Source organism: Selaginella moellendorffii, unplaced genomic scaffold, assembly GCF_000143415.4.
Source record: "Selaginella moellendorffii unplaced genomic scaffold, v1.0 SELMOscaffold_10, whole genome shotgun sequence".
In the NCBI taxonomy this organism is placed as follows: Eukaryota; Viridiplantae; Streptophyta; class Lycopodiopsida; order Selaginellales; family Selaginellaceae; genus Selaginella; species Selaginella moellendorffii.
Genome location: NW_003314271.1, coordinates 1,853,463 through 1,877,428, shown reverse-complemented (window position 1 = coordinate 1,877,428; position 23,966 = coordinate 1,853,463). Strand labels below are relative to the sequence as shown.

At 41.2% G+C, this 23,966-nt stretch overlaps 3 protein-coding genes and 1 non-coding gene across 7 annotated transcripts; 2 read left to right on the top strand and 2 right to left on the bottom strand.

Annotated features, from left to right (window-relative positions):
• On the top strand, nt 1–2,376 carry LOC9631399 (putative lysozyme-like protein). Of its 3 annotated transcripts, XM_002968471.2 has the most exons (3): nt 1–239; nt 718–2,025; nt 2,086–2,376. In XM_002968471.2, exon 2 carries the CDS (start codon nt 770–772, stop codon nt 2,021–2,023), a length of 1,254 nt encoding a protein of 417 aa, XP_002968517.1. In that variant the 5' UTR covers nt 1–239; nt 718–769; the 3' UTR covers nt 2,024–2,025; nt 2,086–2,376. The 3 variants fall into 3 exon arrangements, 2 of the variants coding, with proteins under 2 accessions (XP_002968517.1, XP_024529003.1); XR_002992168.1 differs by lacking the exons at nt 718–2,025; nt 2,086–2,376 and adding an exon at nt 362–703; XM_024673235.1 differs by having other exon boundaries at nt 718–2,376.
• A 666-nt stretch (nt 2,377–3,042) lies between these two features.
• On the bottom strand, nt 3,043–6,512 carry LOC9631398 (acyltransferase-like protein At1g54570, chloroplastic). The gene is made up of 14 exons (XM_002968177.2): nt 5,884–6,512; nt 5,730–5,781; nt 5,565–5,620; nt 5,287–5,445; nt 5,105–5,209; nt 4,947–5,056; nt 4,755–4,876; nt 4,588–4,696; nt 4,399–4,529; nt 3,929–4,298; nt 3,758–3,871; nt 3,619–3,698; nt 3,463–3,572; nt 3,043–3,408 (listed from the first exon to the last, which is right to left on the bottom strand). The coding sequence occupies exons 1-14, from the start codon at nt 6,335–6,337 to the stop codon at nt 3,230–3,232; spliced, it is 2,151 nt and encodes a 716-aa protein (XP_002968223.2). The 5' UTR covers nt 6,338–6,512; the 3' UTR covers nt 3,043–3,229.
• Nucleotides 6,513–7,526: 1,014 nt separating this feature from the next.
• Nucleotides 7,527–7,600, top strand: TRNAV-CAC. The gene has a single exon. It is a non-coding gene; the product is annotated as a tRNA-Val (tRNA).
• A 12,166-nt stretch (nt 7,601–19,766) lies between these two features.
• Nucleotides 19,767–23,965, bottom strand: LOC9631396 (protein DETOXIFICATION 16). Of its 2 annotated transcripts, XM_002968175.2 has the most exons (9): nt 21,782–21,892; nt 21,449–21,724; nt 20,841–21,385; nt 20,699–20,785; nt 20,590–20,646; nt 20,292–20,530; nt 20,115–20,233; nt 19,969–20,055; nt 19,767–19,919 (listed from the first exon to the last, which is right to left on the bottom strand). In XM_002968175.2, the coding sequence occupies exons 2-9, from the start codon at nt 21,659–21,661 to the stop codon at nt 19,863–19,865; spliced, it is 1,404 nt and encodes a 467-aa protein (XP_002968221.1). In that variant the 5' UTR covers nt 21,662–21,724; nt 21,782–21,892; the 3' UTR covers nt 19,767–19,862. The 2 variants fall into 2 exon arrangements, with proteins under 2 accessions (XP_002968221.1, XP_024528914.1); XM_024673146.1 differs by lacking the exons at nt 19,767–19,919; nt 19,969–20,055; nt 20,115–20,233; ... (2 more) ...; nt 20,699–20,785; nt 20,841–21,385 and having other exon boundaries at nt 21,647–21,724; nt 21,782–23,965.
• Between the last annotated feature and the right edge of the window lies 1 nt (nt 23,966).

Below are 23,966 nucleotides of genomic sequence, written 5' to 3'. Positions count from 1 at the left end.
GGGGCTTTTCTTCCGTCACGACACACACACACTTACACCCGCAGAGCTTCCAAGCATTGTCGGATTGGTTTTAGGGATCCGAGTTTTCTCGCGCAGGCCTCCCGTGATCTAGAGTCGCGATTCGCAAGGCGCGGATTTTCTCCTCCCCGGCGCCCTAGCGGATGCAGCGGATTGGAGAGGAGGGGTGGGGGATGCGCGGCGCCAGCGCCGGCGGCTTAGATCACTCCAGCTCTAGCTCGGTGGGTGTTCTTCCTTTCCTATCGATCTCTCTCTCTCTCGCTCGCGCTCTCTCTGTTCTTTTGATGCTTTCTTGCTTGCATTCGGTTCGTGAATCTAAATGCTGGTTCCCCCAATTTGGTAGTGCTAGAAGATGTGGATGCCTCTCGCAATTCCGGGAAAAGCCCCAAATCTTGGAGCGAGTGTGAGTGTGAGAGAGTAGTTGCTTATAGGAAAGTGTGAAAGATGATAGAGCTTTTCTCGCTCGTCTAGTCCTCGCCACATTCTAGAAAGATTTCTAGCTTGCTAGCATGCAAGCGATCTGGTGTGAAGTGTGAAAGCAAAAAAAAAAAAAAAAGTGAGAGAGAGCTATTTTTATTTTTTCCTTTTCATTTTTATTCAACAGTCTGTGGTCATTTTAATTTGTCTTTCTTTTTTTTAAAAAAAAGTTTTATTGTGTTGGTTTTACTGACATGATGAAGATCCATTTGGTTGTTACAGGCGTGAAGAGCCAAGAGAATCCATTTCCAGAGGAAGGAAGAAACAAGAGGCAATGGACGAAGAATCGTCAAAGCAGTTCTCGTTGGATTTGAGCTTGAGAACAGGCGACTCGGACGGAGCAATGGCATCGACAGTAACAGTGTTTAGGAGGAGCAGCAGCAGCGACGAGCAACAGCAGCAACTACAGCACTTCCACCACCATCAACAACAACAGCAGCAGCAGCAGCAGAGCTCGAGTAACTTCCTTTCGGTCGATCGATCGTCCGTGGGGTACAACATGTTCCAGCAGCAGCAAAGCTTGATGGAGGAAGGCAGTCCCCTTGACGAAGATCACAGCGACGAGATAGTCGGGGACAACGAGCTCAAGGCGAGCGAGTGGGTCTCTCCAAGCTCTAGCTCGGATCGAGGGGGCGGGGGAGGAACAGCGACGCCTCCTCCGTCGACCACCACCATGCTCGATGGCGCCGGCAGCGGCGTGCAGGGGTCGGAGCCCAGGCAATTCGCCTGCACTTACTGCCAGCGGAAGTTCCCGAGCTCGCAAGCTCTCGGCGGCCACCAGAACGCGCACAAGCGGGAGCGCACCGCGGCACGGAGGATCCAGCGGTGTGGCACGGCGGCGGCGGCGGCGGCGGCAGCAGCGGCGGCTGCGTCGAGCACCATAACCGGCAGGTTCACGGGCCTCGGCCAGCCAAACTTTGGAGCTTTGCACCATCACCACTTTGGTCACGGAGGAGGAGGAGGAGGAGGAGGAGGAGGAGGAGGAGCTGGAGGAGGAGGCGGAGGAGGAGGAGTTTCTTCCAGTGGAGTGACTTTGAGTCGATCGCTATGCTTGCAAGCTCACTCCGGCAACCACAAGACCTCTCCACAAGGCGTTCTCTCGGACGCTTCCGCCATTCAAACCAGCGTTGGAAACGGTCTCAGCGTCACCAACGCCAGCTCTACGTCGCAGCTCCCGCAGGGACACCATGGCTGGTCCAAGCCTTTCATCTCGACGCAGCCGGGGGTGGGGAAGTGCGTTGCACCCGAGATGATTGGAAAGTTTGGACGAGGCGTGGGTGCCAAGTTCAACGATATGTCCGGGGGTGGCGGTGCCGCTGGTTTCGGATTCGATGATGCGATGAGCAGCAGCAAGAGATGGCCGGGGAGTTTTCACTTCCTTCCCAGCAGCACCGCAGACCAAGTTCTTCACGCGGCCGCTACTGCCGCCGCTGCCAGCAATTCGGGAAGTTTCCAAAGATGTGTTGTCCAGAACCCGGGACTCCAATGGGAGGAGTCGTCGCCGCTCGATCTCTCGCTACATCTCTAGAGGTTTTTTTCTTCTTTTTGCTTTTTTGCTTTCTAGCTCTCTCATGCTTGGCTTTTCTTCAGACAGTTTTTTCATGCGGATCACACAGACAGAGACGATAGAGATGGTCAGTGTGAAAAATCGGTATCCGTCCCCGCTGTAATTTTTTTTTCCCTTTTTTTCTGCTTTTCTTTTTTCTTGTCACTCTTTGGTTTATGAGCTGGTCTTTTTTTTCTTATGTTTGTCTAAGGTGTACACTATTTTACGTAGCTAGCAGTGTGAAAGAGAGCCATTTGATGTGAATTTGGATAGTGCGGAGACATCCTCCTTTCTCTGAAATACAAGAGCGTCGTTATCAGTTCCATTTCGAGGTGGTGTTCTTGCCAGTGTTCTTCACTATACGGTGAGATTCGTTTTAAGCCTCTGCTGTCTGTTCCTCTAGAGGCAGCGGGCTTTAAAAAATCGCTCGCGTCGCCATAGCTCCGGTACAAACCAGTCGAGATCTTCTCACTCACTTTGTGTGTGAGCGACGCTAGAGCTGATGGAGATATGGACGACTTTGGAGTGATGCCAAGTGTGCTTGAATCCTTCGTATCATCTATATAGTTTTTTCTTTTCGGTTCTGCTGGGAAGTGAAGTACTTTGTAATGCAAACACTGGCGCCATGGCTGCCAGAGCTCAAAGTTATGAGCACGGCTTTGATTCGGTTCCTTTGCAATGAATTTATAGATCTTTTTTTCTTTCTTTTCTCTCTGGGGTTTTTGTTGGAAGCAATCAAGTTGACGAAGATGGGCGCGAGTACTTTGATCGTCCTTGTAGCGCTTGTTTGTTTTTGCCTTAAACCCAACACTAGTTCCTACTCCACACAAAAAGGGCCCTCTTTGGATGGAGTGTACAAGCAAACACTGGAATCACTCACACTCGTCACTGTCTCTAGCTGTTGACAATCACTTCCATCACGCGCCAAAAAACCATCTCTCGCTGCTTTCACTGTGTTGGAAATCGACAGCACTGGAGCGGCGCGCGCCAAAACGAACAAGGAACCAAAACAGCCCTAACTTTAATGCCTATCTGACACGTGGACGTACACGCGTCGGAAGCGGAAGAGGGGCCCTAGATTCTCGCCGACCGTGGCCAGACACGTGGCTATCTGGATAAGATTCTCTACAAAGAAAAGAATTTTCCCTTTACACTTTTACCTCTTGTAAAAATTATGTTGTGTCATGGTCAGGGATCGAACGTCGGACCTTGCTTCGTTCCTCCCCACGACGCCTCGTATACGAGGCGCGGGAGAGCGCTTCTGTATGGATCCTGGCCTCGCTTTTGGAGCAAGTAGGAGATCCCCAACTCCACCTGGGTTTTTACTTTGAGGTAGAGAGAATCTGCGTGTTTTCGCTCTTGGATCCCTGGAAGAACTCGAGCATTAGAAAGGAAGAAGCGAAAGTTTCGTTGGATCTTACCAGCAGTGGAGATTGGAGCTCCAAACAAGCAGTAGAATCGGCCAGGAACTTTGGGAGCGAAAACTGGAAGGTAGAGAGGCTGGTTTGCTACTTCGCCAGCTGATTTAGACCTGGAAGAACAAGAATGTTAACGTGAAAAAGACCATCTTTTCCTACCTTAGGTTGGAGTCCGTTGTGAGTACTAGCCGATCTTTCAAGAAGAAATTGCTCCTTATGTCATCGTAGTCCATCACGAGCTGGAAAACGAGATGAATCACACTTAACTTTGAGCATGCGATTGCATGGACTTAATTACCTCAACCATGTCGTCTTCGCCAACGCAGCTGAAAGGAATTATGGTGGCACCGAAACGAGCAGCCATTCTGACAAACTCGGACTGTTCTGGCCAAAAGAGCTTGTATTCCTCTCCCTGGGAAAAAAATCCAGATGGTAAGTTGACAAAGAAAAGAAGAGATAAATACCATACCCTTCTATGCAAAGCCTCGCGAGCACCACCCGGATAGAGAAGAACCGAGTGTTTACTGGATAGAAGCTTGTAAAAATTCTTTCCAGTGACGGGTGTGGCACCAAAGAGACCGATCTGATCGATGAAGCCTTGGTCCGAGTACTCGGAGTGGAACCTGTGGGAGAAGAGCAAAGGATGTGCCAGGCCTCGGGCGAGCAGCTTCTTTTGTTTGTAAATCTCCCCGACGATGAGTGAGAGCTCCAGCCCCATGAGCATATGGTTGCCTACGAAAAGAAGTGGCTCCTCGTCGGGTATAGCGGACAGGTCTTTGATTACTTGGCCGTTTTTATCAGTTGACAAGAACACGGGGCTCACAAGGTGGCGAAGAGTCCTGCGAAAAAAGAAAGAAAGAAAGAAAAAAGAGCAAGAGAAAGTAGAGAAAAAAAGAAACGATCAATCAGCATTCACAGCTACTAGTGATTTGCTACTACCTTGTGCTTTCATATTGTCGATGAAACTCCTCTTTGGTAGGCAAAACGTAGTCTTTGACAACGTCTCGCTCTTTTGATCTTCTATACATCAGCGCGGATTTTATGGTGGTAGCCAAGCTGGGACCATCTTCCTGTCAAGCTCTATCAGTTTCAAAGCACGAAAAGTGTTAGAAAACAAACGGGACAAACCAGAAGTAGCGTGTGGCCGCTGTCTTTGAAAATTCGGACTTTACAATTCTTTAGAGCAGCTTTCAATCGCTTCGCTTCCTCAGCGCTTGGCAGCATCTGGTCTTTCATGCTACAGAAAAAAAAAAGGAGGATATATAAAAGAAAACGTCAACTTGATTAAACCAAACCTTGCGAGAACCAAAACTTCCGCCTTGACGGCATGCAGCCTCGAGTTTGCGTACAAGGCCCCCGCCCGGATGAGTTTTAGCTTCCAGCCGAGCGAGCTCTTGGGAATTATTCGGCCCAAGCCCTTGCATTCGCAAGAGAAAATATCAAAATCAAACTCGCGAAGGTCCACAAACTTTCGAGGAGGAACTCACCGGTAGTGTTGGAAGCATATCGACCAAAGAGTCGGCAACTTTCTGTGATCTTTCAAATGGCTGCTGTAAGTCTTTTGGGATTTTGGCAGAAGCCATGCGAACAGGATCACCTGAAAGAGACAAAAAGATTAATTTGTAAAACAAAGCTTGGATCGTACCCATTGTGAAGCTGAGGAGGTATGGAACATAGTGGAACGCATCCTCGGGAACTAAATCCAAGACTGGAAATAGAGGTTGAAGCGGAGATCTTTGAATGGAGGTGGCTGGAACGAAAAAAAGGAAAAAGATCGATTCAAAGGAAGGAAAAAAACAACTGGTTTTTTCTTTAAACTTGTCTTACCAGGGTTGACAAGGATGAGGACGAGATCGAGCGAAGGATTCCGTGCAGCCACCGCCAACGCCAATGTAGCTCCAAACGAATCACCCACGAGAAAAATGGGCCTGCCTGGATGGAGTCCGTGCTCCGCCTTGACTGCGCCTTCCACTAGCTCCAGCAGTCCTGGAAAAAACGAAACCAAAGGCAACCTAAAGTTCAAGGAAAATATGAACATTTTTCAAGCGTCAAAAGACAAAAAGTAGAAAAAAGCTTCGAAAGCAAAGAAGAAAAAAAGTTTCTACCTTCGAAGGGAGTGCGGTCCATGACTGGAATGTGGAGGCATCTCACCTCAAACAGCCTGGAATTCAAAGAGAAGTTTTTTCTCAGATGATCGAGCAGAAGAGAGAGAGAGAGAGAGAGAGAGAGAGAGAGAGAGTTTTTTGGTTTATGGATCAAGAGAGACATACGGTGCTAGTGTTTCGTGATGGAGGATGAGACCAAGGCCAGTGCCATCCATGCCTGGAATCACAACGCTAGAAACCAAAGTCAGTCAAGGAACCAGTTTTTAAACGGAATGAAAGTACAGCCTCTCATTCCGTTAAAAATCTGAGCAAGTAGTACCTGGAACGAAGAGCAGCAGTGGAGAAGAATCTGCCAAAATCTTGGAGGACGACGAAGAAGAAGAAGATGGCGATGGCGAATTGAGAGGACAGAACCAGCGAGGAGGGCCGCCATCGGCGCATTTAATCAGCTCCAGTGACTGCTCCATGTAGTCGTGGATGCTTGTGGGAACTTTTTCTTCTTCCTCCTCTTTTTCTTCCTCTTTTCGTTCGTCCCAGGAGGAATTTGGAGGCGGGATCCTGCTCTTGCCGGGAATTCTCTCGCGGAAGCTGCCATTGCCATTGATCTTGAGCTTCTTCTTGTCGTGTGGACTGTCGAATTCGTCGGTGATGTTGGGCTTTGTGTCGGTCACCATAGCCGCCTTGACGATCCCGCGGGTGAAGAGCTTGGCACCAAAACGAGATCTGGAGCTGCCACTGAGATTTACTCCCGGCATTGGAATCGCTCCAGCCATCTCTTCTGCCCTTGGATGAACAGGACGATCAACACAGAAAAAAAGAAAACTATTTGAAAGAACTAGGTATGCTATCTCACTAGCATCTCTCTCTCTACCTAGAACACGAAGAACTTGGGATGGATGTGTGTGCCTAATTTCAACTTCATAATCGTATACTGCACGGACGATTCATGATCGTGTCACTCACATGTCCAAACAATCTTTTTCTCTCTCTCTCTCTCTCTCTCTTTTCCGAGTTTTAAAATCGTTTTAGTTCGTAATTTCTTTTGCATCGCTTGCATCACATGTTTCTATTTTGCTCGAACGGCGACCGGCAAGAGATTTGGCTGTGGCAGAGAATGGAGATATGGCGGCTGCTAATTGCCCAGCCTTTTTGAAAGTTCCAGAATATGCAAAAACACCTTTTCTTATTTTATTTTTCTTTTGCATTTTTTTGTGTGGGCGATGTTGTGCTTCATCGCTCCAATGCAAGCTTTACACATCACAATCAATCAATCAATCAATCAATTCAGGGCCAGTAAAAAAACTTGAGGGGAAACAAGCAACCCCAGGAAAGAGGCAGAGTGAATGAAAGCTAGCATCTGTTAAGAAACACGAGCTCAAAAACTTTAGGGCTGGGAGATGTTTTTGCTGCACTGCAAGCTAGCCCATGCCAGAATTTCTGGTGGTCCCTCAAATGTGAGAGATCACACCCCACAACAGCCCACCCACAAGGAATTAATGTGCAATGCTTCCAAGGGAATAGAATGGTTTTTGGCACTGTCACAAGATTGTTGCTGCCATGCACCATTGTCTTCTGTTATTCTCTTCACTCATCTTCTTTGTCAAACAAATGCTCTGCTGCTCTTCTCCCAGGCTAGGAGGATTTCCTGCCCAAAACTCCTATTTAAACTCTTTTCTCTGCTGAAGATATTTCTTGGGGACAGATGGTCTGACCTGACCAGCTGCTCTGCTGCTCTTTCTGCTTGAATGATATGATGATAAAAGTTTGCTCTCCTGTCAATCCACCAGTGTAGCAGGGTGCTTGCCTCCTCTTCTCAGCACAAGACACACTGTTGCCAATCAATTCCCCTCCAATCCAACTGGGAGCTTCCATCAATCAATTCCATCCTTGCTGGATCTTTTATAAAAAGAGCACAAATATCTTCTATTCTAGAACCTTAAGAATAGGTAGGGGAGCATGTAAGTCTGGGTGGTGTAGTTGGTCATCACGCTAGTCTCACACACTAGAGGTCCCCGGTTCGAACCCGGGCTCAGACATCTGTTGCAACGTTTTCTGATTATTTTGAAAATTCGCCAGCTCCAGTGATTACGATTTCGAACCCGGGCTCAGACATCTGTTGCAACGTTTTCTGATTATTTTGAAAATTCGCCAGCTCCAGTGATTACGATTTACGACTTGAGTTCCACGCTATATGTGCTTTTACGCCGTGTGGGCGGCCTTTCAAATTTCCAGTGGAATCTGGACCGGATATTTTGGAGCAAGAAACCCTGTCATACACGCCTACGACTTGCCCCTCTAGTGGAGGAAGCTTCTATATTCTTTCGACTGAATATCAAGTGAATTTCCTAGCAGCAGCTGACCACGTTATAGATATATTTTTGTAGTCTAAAGGAGAGTTCTAACAACTTTGGGTACTCTCCTCTCCATGTACATCCAGTCTCTGGAGCCTTCCTAGTAGATTGCTTGCTAGCTTCCAGACTGGTATTTTTATTACCTTTATTAGATTCAATATTAGCAAATTATAAAGTGTTAGAGTTATTTTTTAATGCTAATAATTGTGGGGTGCATGATATTAGAGAGTGATATTTGATTATGTCAAATTAGTATTCAACTTTTATTTATACTATTTTAGCTAATTTTAAAGATTATTTATTTACTTTATTTTATCATATTTGTTTTTTGACATAGAAGATTATATTGTGTGCCCTTTTATACAACAGAACATGTTATCACTAGCATAAATTTTTATGTGTTTTCTAAGATGTTGCATCTTTTAAAAATGTGGCTCAAGAAAGAAACCTATCAAATACTTAGTAAAAATGATAAGTCAAAATTTAAAATCAAGTAGTTTTTTAGTAGTATTAATTGAGGTAATTTTTCTAAAATTTTGATTTTGTATAGCATCTAGATCAATCCTGTTTATTTACTTTTACTTTATTTTAGAATAATTTATAAAAGAATAACATTATATATTTTTTAAAATTAAATTAAAATTTTAAAAATTAGGGATATGAGGTCCAAGTGTACAGCTACAGTGCCATATCTTAATATTAGCATATGGCTACAATGCCATCTACTAATATTAGTGTAGTGGGATTTTTGAATTGGTTTCAATCCAAAACACTTGCTCCTATATCTAAGTTCAGGGTTTTTGGGCTAAGTAATATATACAATTTTATATTCCATTTCTATATTCTATGCACTTACAAGTATAATATTATTAAAATATGGATTTATTTTCTTATTGCATGAATTACTAGTAGAAAATAAGTAGGATTTTATTTTACTTATCAATGCAATTTATAACATTTGCAAACTTATTAATTATTTTTCTTTGCTTAAGCAAACCTATAGCATAGTGGATACACCTAGAATATATTTGGATATTTTAGAATATTTTACCATCTAATGGTTGTTATTCATTTTGTTTTTATAATTTATAAACTTTCCTAAACACTTCCTAATATAATCTAGTTTTGTCTACCATAAACTTAAGTATTGCTGCATACAATGTGCAGCAAAATTTTTTAATTTTTACATAAAATATTTTCTGATAAAGGAATTATATAATAGTAATTATAGCTTTCAAAATTAAATATATTAAATTACTATTTAATTTAGATTAATGTTAGCATTGCTTTAGAAAAAAGTACTTATATAAAAACCAAGTAAAATTTTTAGATTATTAGGTCCAGGTGTACATCTTGCATAATGAGATTTTGATAGTTATTAGATTAATTTCAATTTAAATCAATCACTTAGGGGGTTAATTAAATATGCACACTTGCTAAGAATTGCTTGGATTTAAGCTTTTGGTTTAGATTTAATTTTTGCATCATCTTGATCTCTCTTGTTCTTATAGCTTTTTCATTTCTTCTCTTTTATTTTTTATTCATTTTTCTGTTTATTTTCATTGTAAAGTAATATATTCCTCCTTTACAATAGAATCCTCCTCCTCTAATATTGGAGTAACTGTTAGTGAAATTGCTTGATATTATGCAGTTGTAGTTAAACAATCAGACTTAGTTAATAGTAGTATTTATAACACATGGTGCAACTTCTTTTTCTTTTGCTCTTAATCCTCATATTTAGTTAGATTTTTTCTTTAGAAATCTTGGGGATGATATGTACCATTAGTTCAATCACTTTATGATGATTGCTATTTATCATTTTTAAGATGATATTGGCATTTGCATGAATTTCCTATATGTCTTCAAGGGATAGCATAAATATATTATATTATGTTATAAGCAACCAAAGAGAACAATTTAAGAGACAATTCATGGGGTTCAAATATAAAAGAAAAGGGCTCATGAATAAAAGTGCACCCTTTTTTTCAATCTATTAAGGATTTTGTGATATTTAGGGTTATGAATTTGAGAAGTGGTTCATTCTGGGATGTCCAAAGTTAGAAGCTTACATATGTCTAATAATACAATAGTTTGAGTGCATTCACTTGTGTGGATTGAAACCTTCTCTTAGATATCTTCAAACATATATACAATAGTTTAAGTGCATTCACTTGTGTAAATTAAAACATTCTTTTAGACATCTTTAAACACACATTTGGACATGTTAATAATTATGACAATGCATTTTAGCAATTGTATTGTCTTTGTTAAGGGTCATTGAAGCTAGTTATGTAATTTAGTATTTGATTCTAGAATTTCTTGTATAGTGTTGAGTTGAATATATTGGAGTAAATTAAGTTGGGCATGTTGTGGGTGACATCTTATCAAAACTTGTGAGACTTGTGTATACACTTACTGTAACACCCTTAGTGATATTTTTTAATTGGTATAATGTTATGAAACATCACCTCTGTATGTGCTTTAGCCCCACTTTCTATAGGAAATGATCATGTTCTAATAGATGTTAATGTTGTTGTTATTTATATTCAAGAATAAAGATAAAGATATAATTATAGTTGTGATATTTACTATTAGACATGTGATGAAGTTAGCCATAACTTGGCTTCACATTAGTATTGTTGGCATTTCCTAAATTGATATTTTCTATTTCTTAGGTGGAGACTTTAGTATCTTGTTGGTATTATTGCAATGGAAAGTTTTGACATGTAGATTTTTTTGGGAAATAAGAAGTTATATAAATAATGAAGGGTCTTTATATAAATATCTTTCTTTTAGAAGTATCATCAAAAGGTTTATTTGACACCAATATTCACTTTCTAAGCTAATTTTATGACAAAAAATCCTTTGTTCTCCTCTTTATATTAGTTGATATAGGTTTGAGTTTATCTCTTATAACTTGATCTATTGTCACATGTTGTCTTCTATATTTGCATTATGGTGTAGAGCTAGTCTTGATTCTCTATGGTATGTGTGAGATAAAATAAATTTTGTTGTATATATAGGTGTAGCATACATGGTTTTCACCCTTTATCCTATAATGATTTACCATAGGATAACTATGAAGTGAAACTTAAACCCTCAATGTGCCATGTGTCACATGCCATATGCCACATGCCACATGTCCAAGAACAGTAGTGTGGAACTTGGGTTTCAAACCTTCAGCCATTGAATGAAAGAAAGGAGCCAAACTCCTAAGCATAGAGTTAGAAAGTGAAAGAATCAAAGCATAGAGCAACTCTTGAGCATATACCCCAAAAAGCAAAGGGACAGGAGCACGAAATGAGTTAGAACAATCCTAGAGCATTTAACATCCCAATGCCAGAACCAACACGCCAAATAGAGCTAAATAGAGTCTATTGCAATTTTAGCATTCTAGTGGTCTAACGCGAGGATATGAGTACTCCACCAACTAGCATGGTGTGGAACTTGGGTTTAGACCCAAACCAGATGTAGAACAAGGATAAACACACAAGTGAAAGCTAAAACTATACCTTAGGTTGGTTAGTTATGCCTAATATGGACGGACAAGTGGGATAGCTTTCAAAAGCTAGAGTCCTCCTTCTACTGTACTTTTGGAGCTCACCAAACCCTCAAAGGTCTGGGAGATGATCACTTTGGGCTTTTACCCTCAAGCTCGGACTCAAACTCAGACTCGGGCCTGGTTTTGGTTTTAGTCTCGGTCCCCCTCTCAGACTCAACTTTGGGCTCCATCTTAGACTCCATCTCAATTCCATCTTAAGTCCATCTCAAACTCCTTTTCAGACTTTATCTTGGGTTCATTTCGAACTCCTTCTCAGATTTCATCTCGGGTCCATCTCGAACTCCTTCTCAAACCTTATCTCGGGTGTATCTTGGGTCTATTTTGGACTCGGTCTTGACATTTTCATGTGTTATATATTGATCCTCTTGTATCCCTTTTCTAGAGGTTTACTTATTAATCACTTTGTGCTTGTTCTTTTAGCACTTAAGTGTTAGAGTTGGGAATTTCATTCCCACTATTAACATTTTGAGTAAGAGTTTTTTAGTCTAAACATATTACTCTTATTTAGCTTCCACTTTAGCAACTACCATATGGCACCTTCTTAACTCCACTTTGGGGCTTAGGGATTTGTGTCTCACAGATACTTGTTAAACCAGTGTAAAACAAAGCAAAAGAGAATTAAAAGCTAGGCCAAGTATCTTTAGCAAGAAACACATAAGAGTTCCTACCTTATGTTCATTTGGCTAAGTATAAATGCTAAGCCCAATTTATTAACACTTGAACAAGAGGGGCTAAAAAAAGAACCAATAATACCAACCTTCTGCCATTGTAGCATTAAAGAAAGAATATCCAAAAGGATTAACTGATAGGTAATTTTTGATACTTGCAATCACATTCATGATAGTAAGTGATTTTGAACTTAAACTTCAATCATTACAAATGGAGTTTTTAACCTCATCTTTAGTATAGATTGATTGCAGCAATTATGTCAAATATAATTTTAATTATTATCCCCTTTATTTTATATTTTTTGGTTTGCAGATAGTAATGGATATACCTAGAATATGCTTGAATATTCTAGGATATTCTACTATCTAATGGTTGTTATTCATTTATATTAATCTTGTATTTATACTTTATAAACATGTTTATAATTTATAAACTTTCTTAAACCATTTTTAATATATTCTTTTTGATTCTATCATTGGCCGCGGAGGTGGATGGAACGCTTGGGGTGGTGGCAGTGCTCTGGGATATGGTGGAGCTGCTGGTTCCAGTGGATATGGAGGCAGTGGGAGTAATATGAGCAGATATGGGAATGCTGGATGGGGTGGCTCCGGAGGTGGCGGACAGGGGAATGCTGTGATGAGTCCGGGGTATAGCGGGAGTGGCTATGGTTATAGTAGCGACACGGGGTATGCAGTGCTGCTGCTGGCTTTGGTGGGCAAGGATATGGGAATAACAGTAGAGGATACAGTGGTGGCAGTGGTGGTAATGCAGGTAGCTATGGCTCGAGTTATGCAGATGCATACTCTAGTTATCTGGGCAACACCTGGAGAGCTGGGAGTGTAGATGGATATAGCGGCGTTGGTGGGAGTGGCAGCGGTGGTGGTGGAAGCGGTGGCAATGGTGGCGGTGGTGGTGGCGGTGTTGGATTGAATTATGGCGGAAGGATGGGAAACAGTGGAGTAACAGGTGATGGAACAGGGAATGGAGGAGGCTATGGTGCGAACTATGGAGCAGGCAATAGACAATCCCAGAGAGGAGGGAATCCAGACGCTCGCTTTAGGCCATATCCTTCCATAGCTGATCACAGTAGCTAGCTCTTTCCTCCGGCGGCTTAGAATAGAGGATCACAGTGACACTTCTAGCAGCATTCCATCCAGCGTTCCATGGAGGTAACGTAAGAGAGCAAAGCGTTTTACTCTTTTCTTTTTTTCTTTTGTCTTTTGGTTTTCCTCGTTTTTCTTTTTTCTTTTTTTGTTTTTCATTGGTACTGAGGGGGGGACACTATATTTATTTTTATTTTTTTTGAAGAGGAGTGATGGTTTAGCTTTTGTTTTGGAAGTTTTTCTTCAGCCAGAATGCAGCACTAACACACTCGGTCTTGTTTGAAGAGGCTAGCTTTATGTTGTCGGTGTTCTTTGCAGCGTCCAGGTAATATTATCATGGGAGGAAAAAAAAACTATATTCTTTGATTTGCACAAATTAATCAAGACAAATTTGTTCTACTAAAAAAATTCTGTTCTTATCTTAATCTTAACGAAGTTGTTGCAAATCATGCGTGAGTGGAGGAGCGCATGGGGTTCCACTTGATCTTTGGAGCTGTGGAACGAGCAGCGCAGCCGTCACCAACACCAAAATCGAGATAGTGAACGGGGGCATCTCGTCTCTTCACAGCATCACCCAATGGCACGTTCAAGCACCTAACATTGAGCACCTTCTTCACTGGCGCACACTCGATTTTCATGCTAGCGCTCGTCTCAAGCTCCTTATGACTCCTCTGCTGCTGTGACGCCTTTTTTGCCATGTTGCAAGGCTTGATTGCCCTTGCCATTGTCTTTGTCGCGCTCCTAGCGATTGGCGGCTTTGTCTCACTCCTAGCGATATTTGTCTCGCTGCTAGCGATTGGCGCTTTTATCTCGCTTTTAGCAATTGGAGGCTTTGTCTCGCTCCTGGCAATTGGAGGTTTTGTCTTGTTTGGAATATTCTTCTTGCCCTCGTTTGCGATGATGGGTTTCGACATCTCCTCTACAAGAGCGCTACTGCTTTCCTTGTTTTCTTTGTGGAGCTTGATCCTCGCGACTTGATCTTTGCAGTGATCATTGCAGGGTTCTTTGACGACTGCATCTCCCTTCTTGTGCAGCTTGATCCTCATGATTATAGGGCCCCTGGACCTGCCTTGATCCTTGCAGGGTTCCTCTCGGGCATCATCTCTCTTTACCATCTTGAGGGGTTGGCCATCTTTGCAGTCCTCCTCGCGCTGCCTTTTCTTACTTGCCTTGCCAGCTTCGGCCAAAGCCTCCATGAGCTCGTCGTTGTCAACTAGCAGCTCCTTGATGACGGGCATACCGCCATGCATCTCCACAAGAGTACTTGCCATTGTTTGCCCTTGATCCTTGCAGGGTTCCTCTTTCCTTACCTTCTTGAGGGGTTGCCCATCTTTGTCTTCCTCCTTTCGCTCTCTTTTCTTGCTTGCCTCGCCAGCTTCGGCCAAAGCCTCCATAAGCTCGTCATTGTCAACTATCAGCTCCTTGATGACTGGCATACCGCCGTGCATCTCGACAAAAGTGCTCGCCATCATCCTTTACCCTGATTTAAAGACATGGCCCTTAATCTACACCGTCCAAAATGCCACGCGGCAGAGTTTAACCCAAAAGGTTTTCGGGTTTTGGAAAATTTAAACAAATAAGGCAAAAGGAAGAAATATTTAAATCTATCAAAAAATGCCATAAAACCAAACAACCCCAAGAACCTTTGTTCTTCCTGGGAACAGTGGAATAATGAGTGATAATCCAAGAGAATAAACAAAACAAAAAGATCAAATAGCCTTGGTAATTTTTCCTGCTGTTTTTGAAACAAAACTCTCCTGAAAGGTAGTCTCAGAGAATGAAGCCTTGAGGATCAAATGGATTGGCACCAGGCCTCTTATCGATCACCCCTGAGTGAACTCTAAACCGTCCTGCTTTGTAATCCTGGATGTACTGATGCCAAGGGATACGTAAACCAAATAACCAAGAAAGTGAGAACGAAAACTTTCCAAGAGCTTACCAGCTTGAGAGCCATGCTTATGGTTGAGAAGGCAATCTTATCAAACAGAATCTCATCCATTTTGATGAGAGCGCATTCCAAGGACTCAGGCCCCGGTGAGTACTGCATGCTGTGCGCTACTTGGCACAAAAAATTACATAGCTCTGCACTGCACACACATTAAGAAGGTTGATATGAAATAAGATTAATGTTGTGTTTATAAATTACAAACATGCTTATAATTATAAACTTTATTTGATCAATTGGATTAATAAGTAATAATAAAACTACTATTAAGCAAACCAAACATTACTACATGCAACGTGTAACAATTTTTATATCTCTTTTATTCCTTTCACTTTTATTTTATTTTGTTAATCTATTTTTACTTTTGCTTCATCAATTTTACCTTTCCATTATTACCTACTATCTTTTTGTTTTGCTTTTTTATTCCCTTTTTAGATCCCTTAGAAGATTTTTGTGCAATAAGAGTATGTTGGTCATTTTGACTTTGACATGTCTTTTAGGGCCAAGATTTATTTCAACTAAGGATGCTTATTTGATTTAGATTCTTATTTGGCATTAATCACTAAAGGAGATCAAGATCTTAATCAAAAAAATATTGAGAAAAAGGGTTATATAAAAGTTTTAGAGTCTTTAGGCATGTGAAATTTATCTTTTAACAAAGCTTGATGTAAGTATTCAATTTTACATCAATTAACATTTGTTAAACTGTGACTATCCCAAATGTACACCCTCTTCCTCACACTATCAATCTTTTGGATCATTTAGAGCAAAGTTGTTAGTTTGCCTATTTAGTTGTCTATTAACTTTTGAGTGGATAATGGATGAGGTTCTCTCAATATATCAAAGGTGACTATTAATTTCATCAATGATATATTGAGGATGTGGGAGGAGTATGTTCATAATATCCATAAGTTGTTAAATTGGTTATGGGAATTTGATTTGAAGTTAAAGCAGTATAAATGCATATTTGGGTCTAAAGACATAGTTTATCTTAAGTATCATATTTCTTGCAATGGTTTGCAAATTTATTTTAACAAATTTAAGGTTGGTTTGAAATTCCTTATATTGAAGTGTATGAATGATTTGTAGCACTTCCTTAGTAACATGCAATATTTCATATATTTTATTAATTATTTTTCTAATATATTACACTATTGCAAGAATTATTGAAGTCATCAACATCATCTTTTATTTAAAATTGTAAGTGGATATTGACAAATCTCAAAAAAGTGTTAACAACTCCTTTAGTTTTTTAAATATTCTAACTATGCTTGACTCTTTATTTTATATATGGATATTTTTGAAATTAGTTTTAGAAGTGTGTTGACACAAGAGTATAAATGTATTTAGTTAGCATTATCTCATTATATATAATAGCCATATATTGTAATTAACAAGTGAACTACTCGAAGTGTTTAGTAAAAATTTGGGGTTTTGAAAAGTTTTATGCATATTTATATTGTTTTTTTTTACATTGTTGGAGAGCAATTATATTATTGTCACTTCATTGTCCAAATAAAAGAATTTAATGATTATATTATTTAATGGGCTTTGAAGCTTTAAATATATAACTTCAAGAGTGTTCATTGTCTAAGGAGTTTTATAATTGATCCTAACATTCTTTCTTTTTCATACTGTTGATAGTTATTATACTTAATATTCAGTTTTTGTAAAGTGTGAAACTAGATTTATCTTCTCTAGATGAGGTTTGTGAAGTTCAAAAGGTTAAACCATGGATTTAAAAGTTTTGTGATGGGTTTGAGAATCTTTGTAGCACATGTAATTTTCACTTTTTACTCTATGATAATTTATAATAGGATAACCATGGAATGGAACTTTGGAATAAATTAATTGCAAGATTAACTTTTATGACCATTGCTATAATGAGTAACACCAAGTGTTTTATCGACTTGTAGAACAATGAGTTAAACAGCTGAACAAGTTCTAGAATGGTGACAAACAATACAACACATATCCATCAAAGTTATAATCTCATGACAACAACTCTATTTCACTAACAATCCACAACATTTTTAATTTATTAGGATGTGGGATATATAAAGAAAGGCTAAAGCACTAATGAGATTTTATTTCATTTTCAATCTAGGTAGAAATTCCTTTTATTTTGCTAAGAGTATGACTTTTAGCAGTCTCTCCAAGTTGCTAAACCTCTCATTGACAATAAAAAGCATTATATAAGCTATGTCTTGGCTATCTTAAATTATTATTTTGAAGATTTAGTTATGCCTTTCATGAAAGAAACCTAGATTCTGGAGGTAAAGGAATTTTTCTTCCTGGGTTTGTTGTCTTACAATATTTGCTAATCTTCAGAATTTTAAAAAAGTAAATTGGGTCTTTACCTAACTAAAAGATATAAATCCCAAACTTCAACTACTTTAATCTCATTGATTTTTTTCATTATAAATGGAAAAGTTTGTAGTCACTTGACATCTTGAGAAACAAACTTGATAATAAGGTGAAAGAATTCTACAAACTATTCTTTTCTAATCACTCTGTTTTTATAAATATTGGCTATTATTTAAGTATGAAGCTTTAATTTTTAATGTTGATATGATCATATCTGATTTTTTCGTATAAGAAAACTTACTAAAGCTGTCATTCAAGAACTAGCTCTCATCACTTGGACTTAGTATATAAATAAAGATCTTTGATGCTGTAAGTAAAGCGCTCATCAATAGTAACATGAAACTATTAGTTAATCTTTCTAGAAATGCAAAAGAACTTACAAAACAAATTACCATTAATCTTTTATAAAAGAAATCTAGTAAACTTGTCTTTTTGTAAGTGGAGTTTCTAAAGTATTATAGTGCTTAGAACAAGTTTTTCCTAGGAGTGCAAATGTGTTTTTATAAAATTCAAATAAAGAACATTCTTTACAGCATAGATATATAGTGTAAAATTATTGTGGTGGTGACAAGAAATTTCCTGTTTAGAACAAAAATCATGCTCTCGATGAGTTATAAGCTAACAATAATAATTGCAAACTTGAATAAATTTCAGAAAGTAAGTTGCAATGTGGTATCCAGTGCAGGATAATGCCAGCCAACATAAACTGCATGGAGTAACGGGTAGGAGTTGCCAGAGGCTAGCCTTTGAGGTGCTAAAAACCCCCCGTTTTGCGTCCTCCTAATAAAACTTTTGACAGTCCGCCAAAGCTTTTTAGTTTGTTTTTTATTCCTAACTTCAAGATCTTTAAAATCTAATAGGAACTAATGTGTATTTCTATGTGTAGTTTCTACTACCTCTTTACCATCAATTCTTGAAGCTATTGTCTTGACTCTTGAGTTAAAGATGAAAAGAGGACAAATCTTAAACATTAAATGACTCAAGTTTCAAAGACATTGGAAAAAGCTCTTTAGTTTCTGCATAGGTTGTTAATGTAGTGCTAAATTTTTGTAAGGATGGATTCTAGGGGCATAAATCATGAGGAACAAACTTGCAAAGATATAATATATGAAGTCATTGATGCTGAACAAAGATGTGTTTGGTATTGTGAAGAGAAATTAACATTTGTCAAGGGGCTGGAAAGTTCTTCTAGGAGAGGAGTATGGAAAAGGAGCTAAATTGCTCTAAATTTTCCAAATATTTTTTTAAGTTATAGAAAGTTGTGATAACATTGGTTACTTGATTATATTTGTTTTAGAAAATAAAACCCTTTGTCAACAATCCTTTACATAAGCTCATAGTTATAGCATTGTTTTGTGTGTCTTCTTGCTCCTTAGCATGTGCACAACAATTTTAATTGTGGTCCTTCTATAGCTTCTTTGAAAAATTCTTATATTTTATACATTTCTAAAAGGTGTTATATTTTTTTCTTCCTTGCTCTTTTAGGCACTTATTGATAGACTACAATGATCAACCAAGAAATTCTTCCAAGTCAAAAGACATCTTTATATACATATTGTGATGTAGTATTATAAGTTAGAGTTATAGAGCCCTTATTTATTAATGCAATAGTATGTAATTCAAGACAAGAACTCTCCTTTTTTTTGGGTGAGCTTGTTTTTAATTTTATTTATCTACTGTATCAGTAGTGCTCTAATTGGACATGATTAGTAATGTCAGTATTATATTTAATTTGTTTTTAAAATTGTCTCAAGTTCAAGAATGTCACATTAAATGCATGTCAAAGACGGAGGGAGCAAGAAGACTAGAAACAAACTTGCAAAATCTTTATACACAATCTTATTATTCACCATAAACAAATTATAAATAGTATAGATAAACTTGATTGACAATCTTTAAAAATTACTAGCATGTTTTTAACAAGTCTTTCACTTCATCACATGAAAGAATTTACGAATACTTATAATATTATTTTTAATTAAAACATCTTTGAATCCTAATTTTTATTAATCCATTCCTTGCTAGTGATATATATATATATATATATATATATATATATATATATATATATATATATATATATATATATATATTCGTTACAACATACTAATAGTATTATTAACAAATATTCATATAAATAATTTTTCCTATTATTTTAGTTGATTCAAAACTAATATTAAACCAGAGTTAAGAAAATTAACTATATTTAACTTTAATTTTAAAATAATTTTAATAGTTTTAATCTGGAAGACAACTTCTAGATTTTCTTGTATACACAAATTCTAAAACAATAAAGTAGAGTTATTCTAACAACCTTATAATTTCTTGAGCTTCCACTCTTTTGATGGCTGCTTCCGCCTGGATTGCAACACATTAGTAACAGAAAAAAGAAAAAAACAAGTAATACCATCTGTGTCCAGTTTGTCAAAACAGAAATAAACAAGAGAAATGCCGCCTGAAGGGTGACTCCACACAGGAGACCAATCAAAAACCCCTGTACCAAAGATAAACGTCCACACAATTATATACGCTTGATCAGCCCAATAAGTTTACCTTTCCCAGGAGTCCAAAGTGGAATGCCAGAGTGCATCCCAATGGCAGTCCAACCGCGTAATAGGCCCCCAGGTTTACAAATGCAGCGAGTGCTTGCCAGCCACATCCCCTTGCTACTCCTGAAGAACATAGAAGGCCCCAAGAAAACTTCGAAAAATTGAAATGCTTCAAAGGTACCTGAGGTGACGCCTTGCAATGCGTCCATGACGATAACAGCAGCAAGCAGAGGAACCATTTCGGCAACCTCTGCCACCACCTCTGCTTCGTTACTGTAGGCTTTCCCGAGAACGTTGCGCAACGAGACGATTATTAGCGAGATAATAACTGCATCCATCACTGCAAGTCCCATGGATACGAGAAATGCAAAGCGAGCTGGAGCAGCACGCCCAGCCCCGAGTTCGTTGGCAACTCTTGTGCTGCAGACGATATGAATGTTCTCCTTAGAATATAAACGAGGGGCTTTGTTTACAAGTACCTTGTCGCAGCACCTATGCCACTGGGAATCATATAGCATGTCGCGATCGTGTTCAGGCTGTCAAAAAGCCACATAATAAACAAGAAGGAAAGAAAGAGACATCACTCACATGATTGAAAACACGGATGCGTCCAGCTGCGGATTTGGCAGTAGCCCGGACAGGAGGACCAGAGCTTCAAATGACCACCACTCAAAGCTACAGCACAACAAAAGAAATATCAGTCCGGGTCATTTGAAAAAAGTAGACTTACCAGACCATGACTGCCGACGGGATGGCGAGCTTGAGAAACTCGATGAAGCCCTCGAAAGCCTGCGCGGAGAATCCATGCCAGCACTCTCTGGCCGAAGGCGTCATTACAACAACAGCCACCAGGAGAACAGCATTAAGCCAGTAAGAGAAGCTTACGGTCACTGCTGCTCCGGTGTTTCCCATTCCCAACTTGAAGATGAAGAGCCAGCAGAGCAGCGCGTGGACGATGGATGCCGCCGCCGAGCACAGAAACATGGGAAGGACTTTGCTCTGCGACTGCAAAAACTTCACCAGCGGCTGAAGAAAAGCCAGTGCGAACAAACCAGGGATCATGTACCGAGCATATATCCCAGCTTTCATGGATATATCAGGGTCCTGCTTGAAGAAGACTAGTACGTGCTCCATGTTATACCACATCACCGCGATTGGCAAGCAAACGATGTTGAGGAGGATCATTGCTCTCTGCATGTACACTCCCAGCAAGTGGTACTGCTTGGCACCATAAGCCTGTCCACACAGTGTTTCCAGAGCGCTTCCAAGTCCCATCTGAATAAAAAGAGCCCAAAACACTTCGGCTTGGTTGGGGGGAAAAGATGGAAACAAGCTTACCAGGAGACTGTAGCCAGTGACGACGCAGAAGGAAGAGGCGATGGAAGCGCTGGAAAGCTCGAGCTCCCCTAAATGACCCACGAACATTACGGACACTATAGTCCGGCTGAACTGCACCAGGTTCACACCGATCATCGGGACCGCCAGCCATAGTTGTTTGCCAACTTCAATCTTGAGCTTCGAAGAAGCAAGCGCATCCCCTTTGGTACCCATTCCGGAGCGAGAGCGAGAGAGAGAGAGAGAGAGAGAAGAGGCGGCTGCGTTTGTTCTTCTTCCCTGAAAAACAAGAGTTTCGTGTCAGCACGAGTTAAAAAGTACAGTTAAAAACCTTACCTTCCGGAGCTAGTTGTTTATAGAAAGACTACTTCTGGAAACCTGGAAAACTTTCTCTGCCACTTGCTTGGCTCGAGCATCGTCGCTATGGATCTTACAAGCTCCCAAAACACTCATCCACGAGACGATATCGCCACCCTTCGGCGCATTCTTGGCGGCATGCTCGGCCTCCGCCAGCCATCCCAGCCTCCCAAACAGATCCACCATGCAGCCATAGTGCTCGGCAACCGGCCTCACACCGTGGTCGCTTTCCATGGCGACGAACTGGACGTAAGCTTCGTCAAACCGGCCTGCATGGCTGCAAGCGTAGAGAATGCTGACGAAAGTCGCTTCGTTGGGCTTGATGCCGTGGAGGACCATCTCCCTCCCGAGATCAAACGCTTCCGCTGCGCTGCCTTGATGGTTCTGGGTGTACGCGGCCAGCATGCTGTTCCACGAGAACAGGCTCTTTTCTCTCATCGCCGTGAATACCAGCCTTGCATCCTCCACGCTTCCACACTTCCCGTACATGCTAATGAGAGCGTTCCCGACTGGAAGCTCCCACTCTGCCTTGCTCGCTAGAATGTGTTCGTGGATTCTCCTCCCAGCGGTCAAGGCACCCGAATCCGAGCACGCACCGAGCACCGCAACGTAAGTAACCGAGCTCGGCCGCAAGCTCGACGTTGTGGATGACACCATTGTCTCGAACAGTTCAAGTGCTGCTTTCGAGTGGCCGTACCTGGCGTAGGACGTTATCATCGTGTTCCAGGACACAACGTCTTTGGATGGCATCGAGTCTAGGAGCGACCGAGCCTGAGCCAAGTTCCCGCACTTGCCGTGAAGGTTGATCAGTGCGGTTCCCAGTACTCGATCTTGTTTGTGATAGATGTCGACAATCCTCTGGTGCAGCCTTTCACCTTCCGCTAGATCCTCGAGAGTAGAACAGGCACCGATGACGTTTATAAAGCTGACTTCATCTTGCTTGATTCCTTTCAGGTCCATATACTTGAAAAGTTGGATGGCTTCGCGTTCCATGTCGTTTTGTGAGTAGGCCTCGATCATAGCATTCCAATGTGTCACTACTGCTCCGTTGGTGCTGTCAAACACCTTTCTCGAATCCATTGGGCGGCCGCATTTTCCATAAGCAAAAACGAGAGCCGTGTCGACGATGTGAGACTGAATCCTCCGCGAAGAAACCTGTGCATGGATCTCCAACACCACCTTGAGCGCGCACAAAGCAGCGGCGGCGTCCAAAAGGCTCACAAAGGTCGCTTCATCGGGAGAAACTCCAGCCTGATTCAGAGCCCAGTAGAGAGCCAGCGCTTGATCTGGAAGCCCGTTCTGGGCATAAGCAGCGAGCATGGAGTTCCAGCCAACAGCGTCTTCCCAGCAAACTTTCTCAAACACACGACGGGCCTCTGCAACTCTTCCACACTTCCCATAAACGCTGATGAGCTGAGTCGCCACCATCACGTCCATTTCTAGCCCGCAGGAGACCACCCGGGCGTGGATTTCTTGAGCTTCTTCGGCATGGCAGCAAGCACCAAGAACGCTCAAGAACGTAAACTTATCCGGCCTATCCATCCGCTGGAAAGTTTCCAACGCTTCCTTGCAATGCCCCTTCTGGCCATACGCTGCGATGAGAGAATTCCACGAGTAGTTATTCGGCTGCTCGATCTCGTCAAACGCGGCCTTGGCAGCTTCCACATCTCCACACTTCCCATACATGGTGACGATCGCTGTGCGCAGGACTACGTCGCAGTGCAAGATCCCCGATCCCAAAATCTGGAGATGGATCGAAATTCCCGTGGCTAGATCCCCAGTCTTGGCGCAAACGCTCAAAATCTCCACAAACACGACCCTGTCCGGCCTCACGCCCTGCAAATTCATCTCCCAAAACAATCGCAGCGCTGTCCTGTAATCCCCATTCTGGCCATACGCCGCGATCATCAGGGTCCACGAGACGACGTTCTTGGCAGCGATGGCGTCGAAGCAGCGCCGGGCGTCGTCGATTGATCGGCACTTGCCATACGCCTGGACGAGGAGATTGCAGAGGAATACGTCGTCGCGGATGCGTGAGTGGAGCCGCCGGACACGCGAGAGGCTCCCGGCATCGCCATACCTGCGAAGAAGCGCCGCGAGAGAAGCCCTAGAAGTCCCTTGAAGCTCCTGTGCGTTCTTTGTATTCGAGAGAGGCGCTTCCATA

Bases quoted from the DNA above. Each gene is read 5' to 3' on its own strand.
- LOC9631399 (XM_002968471.2), top strand. From the start codon at position 770: ATGGACGAAGAATCGTCAAAGCAGTTCTCGTTGGATTTGAGCTTGAGA.
- LOC9631396 (XM_024673146.1), bottom strand. From the start codon at position 23,965: ATGGAAGCGCCTCTCTCGAATACAAAGAACGCACAGGAGCTTCAAGGG.
- LOC9631398 (XM_002968177.2), bottom strand. From the start codon at position 6,337: ATGGCTGGAGCGATTCCAATGCCGGGAGTAAATCTCAGTGGCAGCTCC. The intron at 5,782-5,883 runs GTACTACTTGCT...TTGTGATTCCAG, and splicing joins ACTGCTGCTCTTCGTTCCAG to GCATGGATGGCACTGGCCTT. The intron at 3,573-3,618 runs GTAGGAAAAGAT...TTGTTCTTCCAG, and splicing joins ACAACGGACTCCAACCTAAG to GTCTAAATCAGCTGGCGAAG.